The 18,038-nt window shown below is 53.1% G+C and overlaps 3 protein-coding genes across 3 annotated transcripts; all 3 read left to right on the forward strand.

Moving 5' to 3' along the window:
* Positions 1–6,467: 6,467 nt before the first annotated feature.
* QC763_711370 (uncharacterized protein) lies at positions 6,468–12,028 on the forward strand. Its single transcript, XM_062916131.1, is given in 4 exon segments — positions 6,468–9,825; positions 10,085–10,265; positions 10,451–11,506; positions 11,516–12,028. Coding segments are annotated over 3 exon segments (1,218 nt in total). The 5' UTR covers positions 6,468–9,135; the 3' UTR covers positions 10,798–11,506; positions 11,516–12,028.
* A 2,859-nt stretch (positions 12,029–14,887) lies between these two features.
* Positions 14,888–16,282, forward strand: QC763_711380 (uncharacterized protein; the record flags this gene model as incomplete). The annotated part of the gene is made up of 1 exon (XM_062916132.1): positions 14,888–16,282. The coding sequence occupies one exon, from the start codon at positions 14,888–14,890 to the stop codon at positions 16,280–16,282; it is 1,395 nt and encodes a 464-aa protein (XP_062762153.1).
* A 464-nt stretch (positions 16,283–16,746) lies between these two features.
* On the forward strand, positions 16,747–17,568 carry dot2 (ESCRT II complex subunit Dot2; the record flags this gene model as incomplete). The annotated part of the gene is made up of 1 exon (XM_062916133.1): positions 16,747–17,568. One exon carries the CDS (start codon positions 16,747–16,749, stop codon positions 17,566–17,568), a length of 822 nt encoding a protein of 273 aa, XP_062762154.1.
* Positions 17,569–18,038: the final 470 nt, after the last annotated feature.

Here is an 18,038-nt window from a genome sequence, read left to right on the forward strand (position 1 = left end):
GTTCCGCAAGCCCACCAGTATCCGCAGGCAGCCAAAGAGTCCACTGGTGTTTGTGTTTGCTCAGGTGCCTTCGCCCATTGCTCTCCTAAGACTGCTTTTCTTCTCACCCTTTACCATTTGCCTCCACCCCCCCCCGGCCGCCTATCTCTTGCTCGGCTGGTCGAGAACCCACCCTCTGGGGCAACTCCGCATTTTGTTAAGGGCCGAGTCCCTTCTTGGCTCGGATGACCAGGTGGATCATTCTTGTTGCCATCCACCACCATCTCAATCAACTTGGGGCCAAATATTACCCGCCTGGATTGCTTCAGGATTCTCCACCACTCCCACTGTGTGCTGCAACGATTTGAATACTGTAGGGAAAATCGATACATTATTCTCAGCTAAACAAGTGCTGTCGAAGTGGTCGATCATCTCCGGCCGGCGGGACAGGGCTTAGTGCCGTCTCTCTGAAAGTTGCGGACACAGTACAGTAGTGCCATATCCAGCATCACGGATCGACAAAGTGTATACATACCAATAAGCAAAATAGACTTGCCATGCTGTTTGCTGGCTGGTGTCGGGACTTGACCGCTCGCTTGGGTTGCGTCTACTTTGCTTTGCCATGCTTACTGTGTACTGCTTTTACCAAGACGGTCTAGCTCTTTCCCGAGGGTCGGGTTGTGTGGTGCACAAAGTGGCCAGCAGCAAGCCCGAGCGTGATATCGTGTCCTGCAGCTTTGGATGGTGGGGATAGCAAAGAAGCAACAGGGACACCATCCCATTGCGGCCCCTACCACGACGCTCTCTTCAGCTGTCTCATGTACCCCAGCATTGCCAGCCCCCGATCGTCTTTCGTCCATCAATGCTTGACCAATGGGCATTACCGCTTCTGGCGGGGCAAAACAATGGGCTTTATCACTGTGTACAGTCCTAGCGTAACTGTACCAGTTGATGAAGTGCTCTCTTTCTTCATCGGCACTCGAGTCCAACAAATGGCGGCACTGTAGAAGCGAGTGGCCTCCTATGCCAAGATGGTGTTTGTTGTCTTTCCAGCTGCATGATGCCTTCCAAACCGATTTCTACTCTTTATCGTCTCTGGGGAGGTGAACCAGTGACGGTGATGGCCGTGATAGTAATAGAATGATGGTAATAGCGAACCGGGAAACACTTGCTGTGTTGCTATTCAGGATGTGGAGACTGGTCGCCAAACCCGGAGTCAGGGTCTCTAGCAGCTGAAGGGACCATCCATGTTTTCATGAAACACGTCAACAGTCTTGTTGATGACGTGAAGGGTGCAATCTGGAGACTCTTGTGGTGTACGTCGGAATTTTTTCCGGACGAACAGGAGGACTGATAGGTAACAGGACGGGTAGTTAGCTCCTATACTATGGGCTGTGTACACTATATTGTAAGCTTTATCACGGCCAATTTCCAGACTGCGTTACATACATATATAAGTTCAGCAATAGCTTGCTGAGGTAGCTGATGAAAGCCTCTGGTTGGTGAGGAGGACAGGTTTCTTCAAGACTAAGATCTCGCGCTACCACCGCCAACACGTGCCATCGCCGATCGCACCACACCTAGTTTCGACGTGCATTATTACGGAATCATCGTTTTTTTCTTTGAAGGAGCATCACGTAACAAAGCTGCTGGGGGACAAAGGGTCGATCGGAAGAATACTCTACGCACCTGCCTGGACATGAAAAAGCCCACAACAGAACAACGGGAATGTTGAAGGGCCCGGGCGGGACCACCAAGCTGCCATCAGAAATCCCAAAAGCGTTCAAGCAAGCGAGAGCGAGAGACCCTTGAACCAGTTGCTGATCGTGGGCTTTCCCCGCCTGCCCGCCTGGATGTGATGATTTCCGCCCACATCCCTTGTGCCCTTCTTCTGGCGACGACATGGACACGCTCCACCCCTGAACCAAGCACGGTGTGGGACCTGGGGCAGGGGTGCGCACCAGCCACCCTCTCCACTGACTGGAGCGTGTGGAGACGGACGAGGCCCAAAGCGAAATGCGGAGCCAGCGGACGAACTGGAGTGATAGCCGACCGCCTGCCTGCCTGCCTTTCCACTCTCCAAAACCTCCAATCGACCGCCGTCAAGGCTCTGACCCCTCCTCGCCATATCAAATCAGATCAGAGGGGTTTTGTCCGAAAAGAGGGTGTTGCATTGTTGGTGTCCCAGCGCAGCCTGCGTGCAGGCACATGGCAACACCAATCCGACCCATACGAATACGCGGTACTTGGTTGTTGCTCTTCGATGAGTGAGTCGAAGTGTGCTGGTCGATCGAGAACATGGTGTGAGATGTTGTGTCTATGCTGTAATCATTATTTCGTTTCCGTGATCCGTGAGGGGGAAAAGAAGGACCTTCGTCAAACCGTCGTAGACAGGTCGAAAAATCAAGAAAAGCCATGTGTCAATGTCCAAGACCGTGCTGCAGGTGAGGAAAGTGATATTGTCACCACCATCACGTGCAGGACTGCAGCTGCGTCTGGAATCGCACGGTTTCCTCATCGGCTGGACCTTCCCTCCCGCACCTTCCCATGAACAAGTTTCAAGTTTGGCACCCAGTGAGACTAAATAAGTCGCAAAACCACACTACTACAAGCAGCCGCCAGAAAGGGTGTTGTGATGGTGTACAATGAACTCAACCCAGCTGCATGGAAGCGTCCGAGACGGATTCTGGTGAACGGCCCCCCAAACTTGGGGCTCTGGCCTTCCCGCCTCGTTGGGATGAAGCTGTCTCCTGCGAGCGCCGGCTGTACCATTCTGACGGGATTTACAGTCACCACCCTACAGCCAGTGGGAAATCAGCTAGCTTGTTTTAGCAGTATCCTTCCGACCAATGTAGATTACACTAGACCAACATCAGTATCAATCACCACCTCGCAAAACATGTCGATGTCAAACTGCAGCCCATCAGCGCGAGCTCCAGGAAACATCGCACACTCTGACGAGAAAAGGCTGGTCGGTTTGCCGTATGGAGTTAGCCGAGCTGCACCCGTGCCCCAAGAGCGCGCCGCAGATATCATGATGTATGTACAACAAACAGTGGGAGTGTAGGTACTTTTGCTGCTTTCCCCTCTGTCGGGCACGCTCATTCATCCAGTTCATGATGCCTGAGCTCACCATGCCATCCATGCCATCCATGCTGGCCGACCACCGGAGATTCCTCTTCCTGTCCAATTGCGTGCAGCATGATTTGTTGGCGACGCTCCGCACACCGTCACCACATTGGGTACAAAGGTGTGTGGGCAGGGTGGCAGGTCTCCATCCATGATGCCGGGAGGCCCAGCGCACGTCATGTGGTCCCACGGGTGCCGCGGTAAAAAAAAGACGTGAAAGTTCTTTTTTCCAGTATCGCTCTCACCCAGAGGAGTCTCACCGCAACACCGGCAAACGCACCGCATGCAATTGGGGGCAATAAGAGCCGCCTTTTGCCTTGCAATTGCCGCCGCCTTCGCGGCCGTGATCCTATCACCAGTGAGTTGGGCTTCCTGCAGCCACAGGGGGGGAAAGGAGCGGAGCAATAAATTGCTAAGTACCATGGCGCAATGCTGTCGACGCTGGCCATCCCGGCAGCCGGGTTCTGGAATCGCGAATATTCGCGTGCCTGCCGCGAGAAATTTAGCGCAAATGCTTCCCAGTTCGGGCAATAATTTTCACCCCTCCAGGGAGTCGGGACGAGGACCCCACAAAGGACCCGGGCCCCAGCATGCAATCCCGCCCTCCCCCCTGTTTCGCCAGCTCTGCTTGAATATCGTCAGCTGCACTGTATCGACATAAAGCGGTGATGCAAGCATGCGCGTGTGATGATCCTGGGAGAGTGTCATCGGCTCTTCGAAAAACCACAAAAAGAAACGTCGAGTACACTACCCAAAAGTGCATGTAGCTGGAAAGGATCAGCCGCCCCTGACAGAATACCCGTCTCGTCGTGAAAGCTTCCGCAAACGGAACAGCTTTTTGTGGCGGCTGCTGCCATGCTTTGGTGCCAGATTTGCGAGCCCAGCCTTTTCCTGCGACATAGAAGGTCAAGCGTTCTTTGCTAGTCAGGAACGTCTGTGTATTCCCGCTTCCTAGTAGGTCGCCTTTATGTGTCGAACTGGGATGTGGGAGCCGAAGCCGTCTCTCGGCCGAGGGGCATTCCATTTTTCTTTGAAAGCATGGTCCGGCCCGTTTCATAGCGGCCATTTGCGGGTGGTGCTCGCCCGCACCCGCCCCCTTGGTTACTCTATCTCCTGTTCGGAGTATTGCATAGGTATCTGTGGCAACCCTGGCGGTGGCATTTTTTTTTTGTTTTTTTTTTTTGTATTTGCTTTCGTTCGTATTCGAATGCATCCCTCCCACCGCTCTTTCTATTGTGGTGTCATGTCGACTGCCATCCCGCTTACTCCCACGCAACGTCCAACTCAGTAAGATCACAATGTGAGCCCTTCGGCCCGTGTTGCAGATGAGGAGCCACAATGAACTGGACGGAGATCGAACGAGAATAAAAAACTGGCGCATGACAAATTAATCTTGTCTGCTTTCTTCAACGTTCCCACAGGCCCGAAACGTTCTTAAGCTGTTCGATATCAGAGTTGACCTGGCCAGCACGCGGCGAGCCTGATAACCTACATTTAGGTAAAAAACGAATGTTTCTTACTAACGGCCTGGAGTGACCAATTTGTTCAGTCATACTTTGATCTCAATTCAATAATTTGACGGGAAGAGCCGGGTGTCCTTTCAGCCAACCATCGAGCAAAGGTCAGTCCCAAAATTCCATTGCATGGTGATTCTGTCAAGCCGCCCCAGATGGCAGTCGAGGTTCCAGCCAGTTGCCACGACTACCCTCATCGTCGGAGCCGCTTCTTTGTGATGTTCTGCTGAACTGAGGCTGGCAATCTGATGCAGCCGGTGGCTTGGACTCCTCGGCATCAGGCATTGGCACCGTGCCCCTCCAAGACATCACACGCGGTTTTAGTGTGATCCAAACCACCGGGTCGGTTGAGATCTGTCAACTTTGCCCTTGACAGATCATCTCACTAACTGCTTTTAGCGACAACCTCATGTAGACTTTGGGCCGACCATAAGCTGGCCTTTATCGTACTTGAGTATCAGTTGATTTCTTCCTTTATTTCTTGTTACTTTGCTTCTCTCGCCCGCTCTTTTGCTTCCAGCTAACCACTGGCCGCCCATCCAAGACACCTGGCAACAAAAGCATCAGGTTCTGTCGCATTCAGCTTGTCTCTGTCTGGACGTGACTAAAAACCTGTGTTCTAGACCGCCTCTAGAAGCCCCTATCAGCTCTCAAACTCCCTCGCACAACCTTTGGCCCGTGATCAGGAAGCAGCTGTGTGACTTGTCAGTTATCCGAGTCAAGTTCTGCTCTTCCCTCTGAGCCAATATTTAGCCCAGATCGGCGCTACTGGGCAGCACAAGCATACAGCAGTGATCGCAATCGCCATTGCCGGATTCCCTGAAACTGGCGACGGTGGAGGATGGGGTTGGTGGAGAAGAGCCATGTTTGGCCAAGCTCACCAGCTGAAAGCAAGGAGTCGTTGGCTAGTAACAAGCTATCAACAGGTGATGCTCACACCTTGCTTCACAACCAAGTCCTGTCGTTACGAGGTCAGACAAACCTGCCAGACACACCGCTGTGGCTTGTAGGCAGTCACATTCATGTTTCTGTCCCCAGACGGGGTGTCTTCTGGATGTCAGCGATGCCTTCTACGATTTTCCCGGCGTGGCCGGTCAAATCCCCGATTAGTGCGCAAGCTATTTACGTTCGCGACGGCATCACACCAGGCACCCCAGCTGCCCCGGATTTTCGCTGCTCTGAAAATCAAGCTTAGCACGCTAATTTAGTTTCGCCACAACACCGCAAGTGCGAAACCTTAATTCAACTCACTCCCGCCCGCTGGTGTCCACGGAGCCACGGTTTGTTTGTCCCGCTACTCGATCAAGAAACATGGACGGCTTGAAACGCATATCGCAGGGCACTTCGGAACTTTGGCCGCGAGATGGGATGCTGTCTGTGGTTCTGATTTGGCAGAGAGGAGGACATCTGCTTACACTATGTCTCGGGAGAACTTGGTGCCAGGTTACACACCACACCGATCAGTGCTACTGCGTAGGTTCTCTCGGTTCTTGGCTCTTCTTTTCTTCCGCATTTTCTTCTCGCAGATTTCCCATGCTGGCCACGCGGTCGGAGATGGCCACCGCGGCGTAACCTCCCAGACGCTTCGCCTGTAAATATAGTATTCATGCCATGCACACTGGCGGCGGCCGCTGAAACTGGGGCCTGGCAAAATAGACGAAGCACGTGGCATTCCCGAGGTCCGCCGTGTGCTTACTATGTGTGTGACGTGTTCTTGCGCCGCACAATATTACGTTGAACCGATGATGCTTTGAAATCCCAAAAGCTGCTTGTGAATACCGATCGGCGGGAAGCTCTTCTCAGAGATCAACTCATCACCTTTCGATCCATCGGGCTAGTGCGGAATTTGAATAAGTTGCGAAGATCCTCGCTTAATGGCTTTCCCGACTGATCTTTTTTCCAGCCACCTCTTTGGAACCACACAGTGTTCCGCACATGGCAGCTACTGGACCCCGGAATGCAATGCACCAGCCCGGGGTTACTCTGCAAAGCCGTGTTTCTTGGGGTGAGCCGCGCTCCTACCCTATTCCAGATAGTGTAGTCACCTTCCCTAGCATGTAGCAATTCCTTCACTTCGGAACCTGGGTTTCGAGAAGATCATGGTTTTTTTCGGGCAAGACAACATAATGAAGCATGGAAACGAGATGGTGGGTAGAAAGAGAGCAAAGGTCAATGCTGAACTCTTGATCGATGCAAAATGCAGCATGCACAGATACCTGCACATACTCGGCATATTCATTCACGCAGAACCAGCCAGTCACATTACCCGTCTCTTTGCCACACCTTGCACACCACACAACCTGAACCACTCTGCCGCCACTTCCCTCTGGACTTTTTATCCCCCAGTAGCAGGAGCAAAGAGGGAAAAAAAAAATAACGGCCCATCGGCAGGATTTGCGAGCTGGTTGCCCCCAATTCTTTTTGGCAGTTGCCCTTCTTGTTCGACCCACCATTTCGTCCCAAGCGCGTCAAAAAAGCACAGACACGCTGCAACCTCTCCGAACCGCACAAACACTGACCACAACTTAACATCTGCATACATTTACCACTTCCTCACTGTCTGCTGAACCGCTCGGAGGAGGGCTTCTTACGTGCCGACAGCCTGCAACAATACCTCCAACCACGCTCAGCATCTCGGGCCACACATTGGACTTGACGGTCCCTCACCAGCAAGAGGTTCGAGCCACGAGTCATTAACCTACAGCTGGGCATTGAGGGGGGGAGCTCAGCAGGAGGGCACATCCTGGCAGGCAAATCCACCTGAGGTGGGCTCGCACCAGACCAGGAAGCCGGGGTTGCATGGGCGATTGGCTGGCTGCCCGCTTTTTTAGCTGAATTATCCTGCGGCTTCGATAAGAGAAAGCGCAAACCCTGGGGGCAACCTGGACAGTCGCTGGATCATCAAAGGCCGAGGGTCCCCGAAGGCGAAAACGATTACCTATTGCCCGCCTTATTTCACCGGAAATCGTAGAAACAGCCGGTCGCCGTGTGTTGTCGACGGGTAATGAGAAACGGGAGGCGGCCAGAAGCCGGGAACTGACAACAACAAAAAAACAACAAACCCCGGCCCGTACTGCCTTTTGACCGCACACTCCGCAGTAACCTACCTGGGTATCATCAGTCAGTCCCCTGTCCCGATCACTTGTGGGCTGGTGGGGATTCCTCGTTGCTCCAGGTCGGCTGGTGTCCCATTCTGCTGCTGCCCAGCGTTCAGCAACCGCAAGCACCCATTCGCAAGGACCCCAGCATCTACACTACATACATACCAAGCATCGGCTCAATTCACGCAGTGCCTGCCTATTGTCTGAGGTGGCCTTCCAAAGCAAGCCACTCCATACGTGATAACTCGCCTAGACCACGCGTCAAAAAAGACAAAAGACAGCAAGCAGGACACGCCTCTGAGGACATCTCAACAGGCCTTCAAGGTCAACTAACATATTGTATTTACACCTTCACCGACTTCCAGTATTTACCAGCCATTTTGTGCAGGACGTGCCTGCCCAGGCTCAGCACATCCTCCTCCACACGGGCTCCACTCATCTTGTCAACGATTCGAGAACGTCAACCCCTCCCTCTCATTCACTTTCGTCCACGCGCGCCATCACAGTGGGTAGCCTGAACTGGGGTGACCACCCCTTCATCTGTTGCAACTGGAGAATTATACCGGCCCTGCTAGGTTTGGACCATACAGCTTACCGGTACCCCATCTATCTCATTTCCCACTCACCACACCTGTATAAAATTCGCGTCCTCCCGCACTAAGCTCGATTTTCCCTCGCGCATTTCTCAGGAGGGCGGCTCCCGACTTCAGTCTGCACGTCAATCAGCATCTGGAACGTGCCTCTCTTTTCGCAGAGGCGACAGGCTTCATCACCACACAGCATCCTCCATCATCACAAGCTGTTTACGTACATCAGCGACGACAAGCCGCCGTCGTCGATCAACAGAGTCAGTCCTCAGCAAAACACAAACCTTAAAACAGACCCATCAAGCTATCCCGTACTCTCGAGAGGGAGAGCCACTTTTCTAGCCCTTTTAGCGCCTTCGCCCTGAAAAGAGAATCGCGCAGTGGCAGAGGGTGAGAGGCACTGGGCGCATTTTAGCCAAACTTTTTTCCGCCAAGGGTGGATCTCTTGAAAGTCAGAACCATCCTTGTCTGGTGACTGGATTGATCTGCTTGGTGGACGCCTATCAACAAGCCCCCATCGAGTCAAGTACAAGGACCCTGGTTCTGCGGAGTCCCCTCAGAGCTACCAAGAGGAAGACCGTCTGGGCCCAACAAAGCTAAATAAGAGCGCCAGCATCGCCGGTCCTCGAGCTATCAGGTGCCGGGTCATCGACGATTCATCAAGGCTACAGCCCTCTACCCCTTGTCTGTCTGAACGCCTTAATACATTGTTCCCGCCGCCGCCCGCTACTTGGGACGAAAGCAGCCATCTTTCAATCCGCCAGACCTCCCGCTTTACGCCTCCACCAGCAGCTCGCTTCACGCCGATTCCACCCAGACGGGAGTATGCTTAGGGAGCTTCCACCACAGCAGGCTACATCGCTCCCCCGCCCTGGCCAGGAACAGCTGCCAGGCAAACAGCATATGGAACGCACTGCCGACTATTCAGGTTTGCCATCGCCTTATCCTAGTACCGTCGGCGACGCCCAATCTGAGGCCTCTTCTGTAGATCCTGCTACGGTTGCATCAACAACATATTCTCAGCAGCCAGAAGTAAGGTCAGCAACCGCGTACCCGGCAGCAGGCACACCAACTTCTTCAGAGTACAGCGTGTATCCTCCTCACTCAGCCCGGTCTGCCAACGGCACTTTTCCGGACACCCATCTCCAGCGTTCCTACCACCCGGCCAGCAACCACCAAGGCAGCAGTGGAGGTATGGCGCAAACACCAACCAGTCCGTTGCCTTTACAAGATGGGCGTAGCCATCACAACCTGCAGCAAGCCAGATCTGACAGCGGAGTACCTATAGATCCATCAATCGCCGCAGCAAGCCCGACGACGTATTCTCATCCGCAATATTCGCCCTACGCCGCTCCCCATCAAGACATGTCCCACCAATACGCCCACTCGGGTGTTTACCAGACAAGTCGACCAGATTGGGCCACCTATCAGTCCCCTGGCGGGGTTATGGCCGGAGGCCACCACGCTGTCTTCGCCCCATCAGCATCGGCAGCTGCTCAACCACGACCTAATCAGGTGAGTTTGGTGTGTCTTCCTTTCCAGAACAGCACTTCGCGCTCGAAGAGATGCGGCGGGTATGGGACCATGGTGTGTTTTTTTGGGGGAGGACGCTCCGGCATCGGACTCTGCTGGTGATCTTGTTGTCTGTGGAATCGGCGTGGCTCCACTTGTAAGCCGGCAATCAGGGGTTTGGAGGGGGGTCGAGAACAACGATCGGAATGGCACAGAGGTTGAAAGATTGGGAAGCGACAGTTTGCTAACGGCTATGGCTCAGGTGTACTCATTCGTGCCAATTCCGGGTGCGCAACAACATAAACGCCCTCGGAGAAGATATGAAGAAATCGAGCGCATGTATAAGTGCGGGTGGAATGGGTGCGAAAAGGCCTATGGGACACTCAACCATCTCAATGCGCATGTCACCATGCAGGGTCATGGAAACAAGAGGACTCCTGAAGGTATGTGTGTCTTTTCATTGTGTTGCTCAATTTAGTGCCGCACCAGCGCGCGCTTGTTTTGGTTTCCCGAGTTTTGGTTCCCTTTGGCGTTGCGTCCTCGCGGGCTAGCGCTGGGTCGAACCGGTCTGTTGGTATTCAATAACAATGCCACGTCCCCACTGATAACTAACTTGTGCGCCTCGTAGAATTCAAGGAAATACGTAAAGAGTGGAAGGCGCGCAAGAAGGAGGAGGAAGCTCAAAGGAAGGCGGAAGAAGAGCGCCAACGCCAGGCTGCCGCCTCCGCCGCTGCTGCGCAAGGCACGGCGGATTCCTCCGTCGCCGACGGTGCCCAACCAGCCACCACATATTCAGGTTCAAGGGCCGTTCAGCTCCCGCCGATTGGTTACGGTCCTGCTCAGTACCCTGCCCCTCCTTCGGCGGGCATGCAGCAGCCCCTTTCCGAGTACCAGAGCGCTGCTCACGTCTACCCCAGCTACTCGCCCCCTACGTACGGTCAAACATCTCAGCCAATGTATAACCAGCGTATGTAACCCTGATCGGGCATGCTGTCGGCAATGTTGCATTCTAACACTACTTTGCTGAAGACAACGGCGGCCAAAACAACCACTAGAAGGAGGAGGCTTTGCGATGGAGTGGAGCAGGTTATGGCGATGGCACAATGCCACCATGGAGCTGAATGCTCGAGATACTCATGGCGTCATGCCTACACTTCGTGCCGTAGAGCCGGTCGAAAGGAAGCGCCGATATGGCTTTACTTTGATTTTTGTGGAGCGTTCACACAGGCTGCCGATAATTTTCGAGGTCGGCTGACGAGGATAGGGGGGCTAGGTTGGTATCGACAGGTTTGGTCGGAGCGGAGCATTTACAAAGTCATGGCTGTCTCGGAGCATTGGGTTGAAGGTGTTTGTTGTGGTTCTTGTGTTGTTGTTTTTGGCAACCTTCCCGCGCTAATGTTATCTTACCAAAACTGTATACTTTCTGGGAGGGTTGCGAGACCTCTTTTTCATTTTTCGGTTGTGGAGGAAATACCCCGGGGATGGAGAATGCTTGGTTGGCGGATGTGTGGAGTTGTCTGTGTCATGATTGAATTCTCGCTTATTGTTTATGTCTACATGTCTATTCTTCTCTTTCCTGCACATCAAATCAAATTGAGAGCGGGGGTGTTTTGCGAGTTTGTTTTGCAAGGCTTTGAAAGAAAGATTATAGAGATCAGGAAATAGGGAAAAGGAGGTATGGGAGGTATGGGAGGTGCGTGTTGGCTGTCGGTGAAAACGAGAGAAGGATGGGTGATGGCTTTGTGCGTTGTTGAGTGAGGGGCGTGGCACAATGCTCGGAACAGACGCAAGCAAAGGGTGGAGAGCAAAGAAAAGGCGTGCATAATTTGATCATGCTGGGAGGTGCCTTTGTCACTGACTACTGGCCTTGCCGCCGACGATCGGCCCTGGCAACTGGAAAGCCGTTCCCTGGATTGCTCGTGGTGCAGCTTCGCCAGCAGGCAATGGAAAAGGTGCGGTTGCATATGATACGGCGACCGTCCACCTACCCAAGCATTTGTTACGTTATATAAGCACGCCGTGGGATGGGCTCTGATTTGGCATGGGAAAAAACCAGACCAGGCTCATGTCCACATACATACGAGGCGAGGAAGAGGAACATCCAACCGCCGCCCCCCTCTCAAGAAGCAAAGCGGAACTTATCTAGAAACTTGAGGATCAAAATTGTAAAACTCCAACAAACAACAGCCAAGCGCTCTACCTTCCCGTTCTCTGATCTTTGTTCCTGTGTTGTGTAACCCTTTTGGCAAGAACTTTCCATGTGCAATGCTGCTGCAGCTACCGCCCGAACCTTTTTAGTTTATTCTTCTAGAAGACGAACACGTTCCCACTGTTGAGAAGGTGCCACAAATGGCGGGATGCAGTTGTAGGACGAGAACTCCTCGAGGCGGCAGGTGGCCGAGAGCAAAAGGACAGGTATACAGAAGTACCGGTACTTGCGAGGTACAAGACCTTCCTTACCTGCCCTGTCTTTGTATCTGTGGACGAACTTTGACGCCATGGCCGGGGTGACCCCCAGCGATTAAGTTGTGTTGTAACGTTGGGATGTTTAGTCTCGGTGGCGGACTGCCCGGCCATGCATCGTCAACGGTTTTTGTTGAGTTGTGGTTTTTTTCTCCCTCAGGGGTAATAACGTTAGGTGTGCTGCCGACGTTTTAAATCATTACGGAGAATACAGGTTAGTTAGCTCAGTGGAAAATGTATATATACATTGCAGTCATTTTGACTGTTCTTCTTCTGGAAGAAGGGGGGGAGTGGTTGTCAAAACTGAGTGAACTGCGACAGGGGGTTGCTGTTGGGATGACGCAGTTGCTTAGCTAGCGTTGTGTAACCACACTTTTCTTTTCTTCTTTTTCTTCTTTGGCATTGGGGGGTTTAATCGGGCCGGTTCGGGAGGTTGTTTTTCGGGAGCGGGCCGGGAAGGGGAGGGATGGATGGTGGAATAATTTAACGAAAACTAAAAGTTTGCTGATCGACGGTTTTCTCTTCGCCAGGTTGGTGTACAGCAGCAAAGCCTGTGGGTTACATGAACGTTGCCGAGGACGAGAAGAAGATGCGATGCAGATGACTTGCTTTTTGGGTGACACTTGTCATACTTTGGTTGCTTGAGAAGAGACCGGCTGGGTTGGAGGGGGGGAGGAGATACCGGAAGAGAAAGAAGGGGGGGACTGGGAGCTATACTCACTTGCTATGCAAAGGTTGAAATAAGCAGCTTCTTGCTCTTCCCGAGTGCCAGCCTGCCGGGGATGATCTGACGAGAAAAGCGAATGCTACTGTACGCGCAGGAAGCAGCACACATGCTTGCTGCACATATCCCACCCGGCACATGACGACGGGATGGGGTGACAGTGCAAGAAACATGGAAGCAAGACGGACATGGATTGTCGGAATCTGCCAGCCAAGGACCGGGACCGGGACCGGGAAAAGGACCGACATGTTGGAACCCAATTGACTGGAGCCGAGAGAGAGCAGCCGGGGCGGGTTGCAGATACGGATAATCACAAAAAGGGGACCCGATGACTCTCGTTTAAATCAACTACATGTTGCAGTCAGTGGGCTCGGTGTGACGGTTGCTACCTTGCTGTCCCGTAAAATGCTCGAGGGCAGTGCCTACCTAACCTCCATGTGCCCTGCAGCATGCCAAGTGTTGTGGCCCGTTGGGAAAGCAGTGGGTGATACTGTATGGATGGATGATGATGTGCATTGTGCAGTTACGTACGACCTGACACTGATACAACGGGACAGATAACCAGACCACAGGGCTCGTTGATAGATAACTGTGCTGGGGATACAGGACAAGGAGTTTTCTCAACCGCACAGCAGGTGGGAAAATACGAGCAGTTGGGCAACGTTTGACCTGGGTCTTCTCGTCTCTCTCTTACTCTGTTGATAGGGAGTAGGTAATGTAATGTACTGTACCTACCTTAACCTACCACCACCAAGACTTGGTTGCATATGCACTCCATCGGTTCAGTCTCTTTACCTTAGCATTCCTTCGCTCCATTCTGGTGCCATCCATGCCCCAGGCCTGCCACGTTTTGTGATGGTTGCGTCGCACAGGGCTAAAAAGCCTAGCGAGAAAAAGGAAAAAATACTTGTTTAGCTCCCTTTCCGTTACCATCTGGCCATCCCAGCCCGTTCCGCACACTACCGCAGGGTCCGTCATACCGGCGCACTGGAACCGGGACGGGACGACATGTTTTAGAGGGAAGCTGAGGTGAAGAGCCCGTCACCCAAGTTTGGCACTAAAAGGCCGCGGCTCCGTACGGGCTGCACTGTGCGCGCTTGTTTGCTTAGCCTCGTCCGCCCCCCTCCCCCCCCAAGCCCGGGCGAGCGGGCCTGTCCCTGGTTGACTTTTTGACGATCGCCCCGTGCGCTCCCCCGGATCAACGGTCAGCGGGTAATCATCCCGTCCCGTGCCGACGCCGCGGCTCCGCCCCATTCCCCCGCACCCACCTCCACTTTGCAGACGGAGGTGGCTTGCTTTTGCACACGCGATGCCCGGGTCTAGGAATAATAAGAGCAATTACGTGCATGGGTTCTAAAAAGAGGAAGTCAAATGCGCCAAGTAAAAGACGAGTCTAGCGCAGCCAATTCATGCAGCTTGTCTTCAGTTTGGCCGTTCCACCACCATGTACACAACTCAGCTAGAGTCACTATCTATTCGCAAAGACAAAAACAACCCCGGAAAACTATTTGCAGCTCTACCTTGAAATTTTGACAGCCTTTCAGTTTGCGGATGACAGCCAGTGATCAGCTTGAAAGTGCAGCAATCTGCAGCGGGGTGTGTGTGTGTGTGTGTGTGTGTGGAGACTGCCCAGTCATTTTTCGGTTGGCAGATTTCAGGAAAGGTTGAGGCACCAGCAGCTCACCTTAAAACCTTATATTCACACCATTTCAAGACCCTCCCTCGCTCACGCATAAAATAAAAAGGGAATAACTTTTTTTTTGCAACGAAGGTATCAGATACTCCCTTCTCTGCAAGGCATTCCCCTGTTTTTGGCTGCCAGGAACGACACACCCTATTTCCAAATCCTCGACTATCAAGTCAACACCCTCTGACATCATGGAACAAATCACACAACCAAGCACACGAGATCAAAATGCCGGCCATGGACTCGAGCAGGATATCACTGTACGGTCAAATGAAAATGATGAATGGCACGAGAGCATCAGGGACGCATTACGGATACTAGACCTACCAGACAACTTCACCGTTGGGCTCGACCTGATGACCATGACTACCACCACCAGCTTCCAAGGGTTTCAAAAAATCCCTCCAGGACGTCATTTTCTTTGGGTGCAACAACCAGGTGCTCCCTTCCGGTCAGGGTACTGGTTCGTGTCAAAAAATTGGCGAGGAAATTTTTGGATCATAAAGTGGGACAAGTTCAACGAGGTGCTGGCCGAACCGACTCCTGAGGAGAAGAAGGATGCTGTTGACAGAGCGGATTTCGAGAAACTCGTACCATACACCCTTGATGGGCTGACTAACAACAAGGGCCGGTCCGGTGGTGAACCGGTAGTTGCTGATTACTCGTTTGCACCCACTGACTCTTCGCAGCCGGTTTGGTCACGAGATCCTGCGTCCCTCTGGGCCATGCTGACGGATGATATTACTACCGACACCATTCCTCGAAACAAATTGGAGCCACGTAACAACGAATTTCTTGTCGATTCGACTACTGATCGCAGGCCAGAGCTGCCACTGGAAAGTAGTTCAGCAATGCAAGCAAAATACGACGGCCAGTTTCACTTTATCCCGTTCTCCCACATACCGAGGGAAGCTGGGTCCGGAAGATCAATTGGCAGACCACACGACGAAATAATGGACGAGATACTCTCCGAGATACAATTCTCCTTTCTGACCGGAACCTTGCTCAGCAACCTGGCCTGCCTTGAGCACTGGTGGGACTTGGTGTTGAGAGTGGTGTTGAAATCCTGGGATTTGGTTTGGGCACGACCCAAGTTTGTGGGGGACATGATTACGATTCTGCATGCCCAATTGTACTTCACAGAGGTGTGTCTTGAGGGGGACAACACGCCTGTGTTGGGGGGGTGCAAGGAGAAGTCCAAGACTGAGGCTGGTCCGAATCCGGATAGGGTGTTGTATCAGGTCAAGAGGGGAAGCAGGGAACGGTTGAAGAAGGCGCTGGAGAGCTTTAGACAGGACATGAAGACTCGTGTTCAGGGGCAGGACACGATAATTCGTATTCCAGGGCAGAGTGGGAAGATTGCGGAGGCCAGGAAGAGGTTTGAAGAGTTGGAATGCTTCTTCGGTTTGGGCTGGGACCTTGGGGGAAAGGGTTCTGGTGCCAACAGAGAGGACAGCAGCAGTAGCGAGGATGAGGATGCAAAGGAAGACGAGAACTGGAATAGCGAAGATGATGATGATCAGCCGGTTATGGTTGAGTTGGACGAGAAGGGAAGAGAAGTCGGGCTGGTCAGCTTTAACGACTAGCTGTGTTGGCGCTTTACTGTGGTGTTGGAACGCGGGACAATTGAAGGCCCAGCTCTTTGGTGGTTATCTTCTCGGGGGGGCTTGGATTGGTCTTTGGGTGCATTGTGCAGAAAAATGATTCCTGAAAGCTGTTGGTAAAGTTGGGCTGGTGCCTTGAGTCCTGTCATAACCAAGCTTGCGTATTTGGCAAGCTTATTGTGGCTGGCAGGTGCCCCTGAATCACTGTTTATTTGCCAAGCCAGGGGTGTCTCCGGTGGTTGCTGTGGGCGAACGGCCCTGTGGGACTTCCCCAGGTTCCCCAACTGTGGCTGCTTATCTCATCGCCCCGCCTCCCACCTTGAAGCTACCCGCTTTCATTCATCATTCGTCACCAACCTCACTCATTCACCAACTTACCCTGCTCATAATCCCCAACACCAAACACCCTGCTCTCATTAGTCCAAGGAAAGCCTAACAACGAAATCATGTCACGCAAAGGCGTCGGCCTCGCCGCCTTTGATCGCTCCCGCCTCACCTCGGCCTCGTACGCAAACCACGGCACCACTCTCCGCACCACCAACGCCCAAGCCCTCGAAACTCAGCTCTCCGTCTTTCGCTCCCTCCTCCAGCAGTTTGCACAGCAACACGGCAAAGAAATCCGCTCCAACCCCTCTTTCCGCGCCCAGTTTGCCCGGATGTGCACCGCCATCGGGGTGGACTTTCTGGCTGCCTCGGCCAGCCACGAAGGCAGCGGGGGAAAGGGAGGGGAGAGCTCCATCTGGGGCCAGCTGCTAGGGAGGACGGTGAACGACTTTTACTTTGAGCTCGCGGTGAAAGTGGTGGAGGTTTGCTCTGACACGAGGGGGGAGAACGGGGGGTTGATTGAGGTGAGGAAGGTGAGGGAGCTGCTGCAGGTGAGGCAGGAGAAGCAGATGGGCGGTCCGGGGCAGAAGGAAGGGGGGGGGTTGACGGAGGATGATGTACTGCGGGCGGTAGGGACGCTCAAGCCGTTGGGGTCGGCGTACTCGATTGTGAGGGTGGGGTCGAAGCCGTATATTCGGTCGGTGCCGAAGGAGCTGAATACGGATCAGAGTGCTGTGCTGGAGGCGGTGCAGGTGCTGGGGTATGTGTCGGTTTCGATGTTGATGGTGAATTTGAAGTGGGCGAGGGCGAGGGCCAAGACGGCGGTGGAGGATTTGGTCGGGGAGGGGATGCTGTGGGTTGATAAGCAGGCTGGGGGTGAGTGGGATTACTGGAGTCCTGGGTTTATGCTGGAGGGGCAGGACGGTGGTGGGTTTGGGGGGTGAGGGAGTGGTGATGATGACTGTTGACGAGCTGAACCGATGTAGATGAGAAAATTTCCCCCCTACCGGCTCGGCGTTGTCAAAATCATGCTGTCTTGTTGCCCTCAAGATAAACTGCAGGCATCATTGTCTAGAGACGCCTCTGGATTCGCCCCATCTCGCCATACACAAGACTCAGACACAGGCGCTTTCAACCCCGACCAGACCAAGCCTCATCATTTGGGTCCAAAAGCAACCTACCTCACAGGCTTTCGAGGTCTAGGTTACTGCGGTTTGTACAGGTTCTGGTTGGTGTCCTAGGAATGGAAAATGATTGGGACAGGATAAAACACAACAAAATCGACCAGAGGCCCTCTCAGGAGAGCCGTTATGCATGGGGAACCTTGATGACGGTTTATATCATGGTTGGTAATTTGATGTTTTTAAAACAGATGGACAACCCAACACTGAACTCGGTGTTGAATTTAAGAATA

This window comes from Podospora pseudopauciseta (assembly GCF_035222475.1).
Source record: "Podospora pseudopauciseta strain CBS 411.78 chromosome 7 map unlocalized CBS411.78m_7, whole genome shotgun sequence".
Taxonomy (NCBI): Eukaryota; Fungi; Ascomycota; class Sordariomycetes; order Sordariales; family Podosporaceae; genus Podospora; species Podospora pseudopauciseta.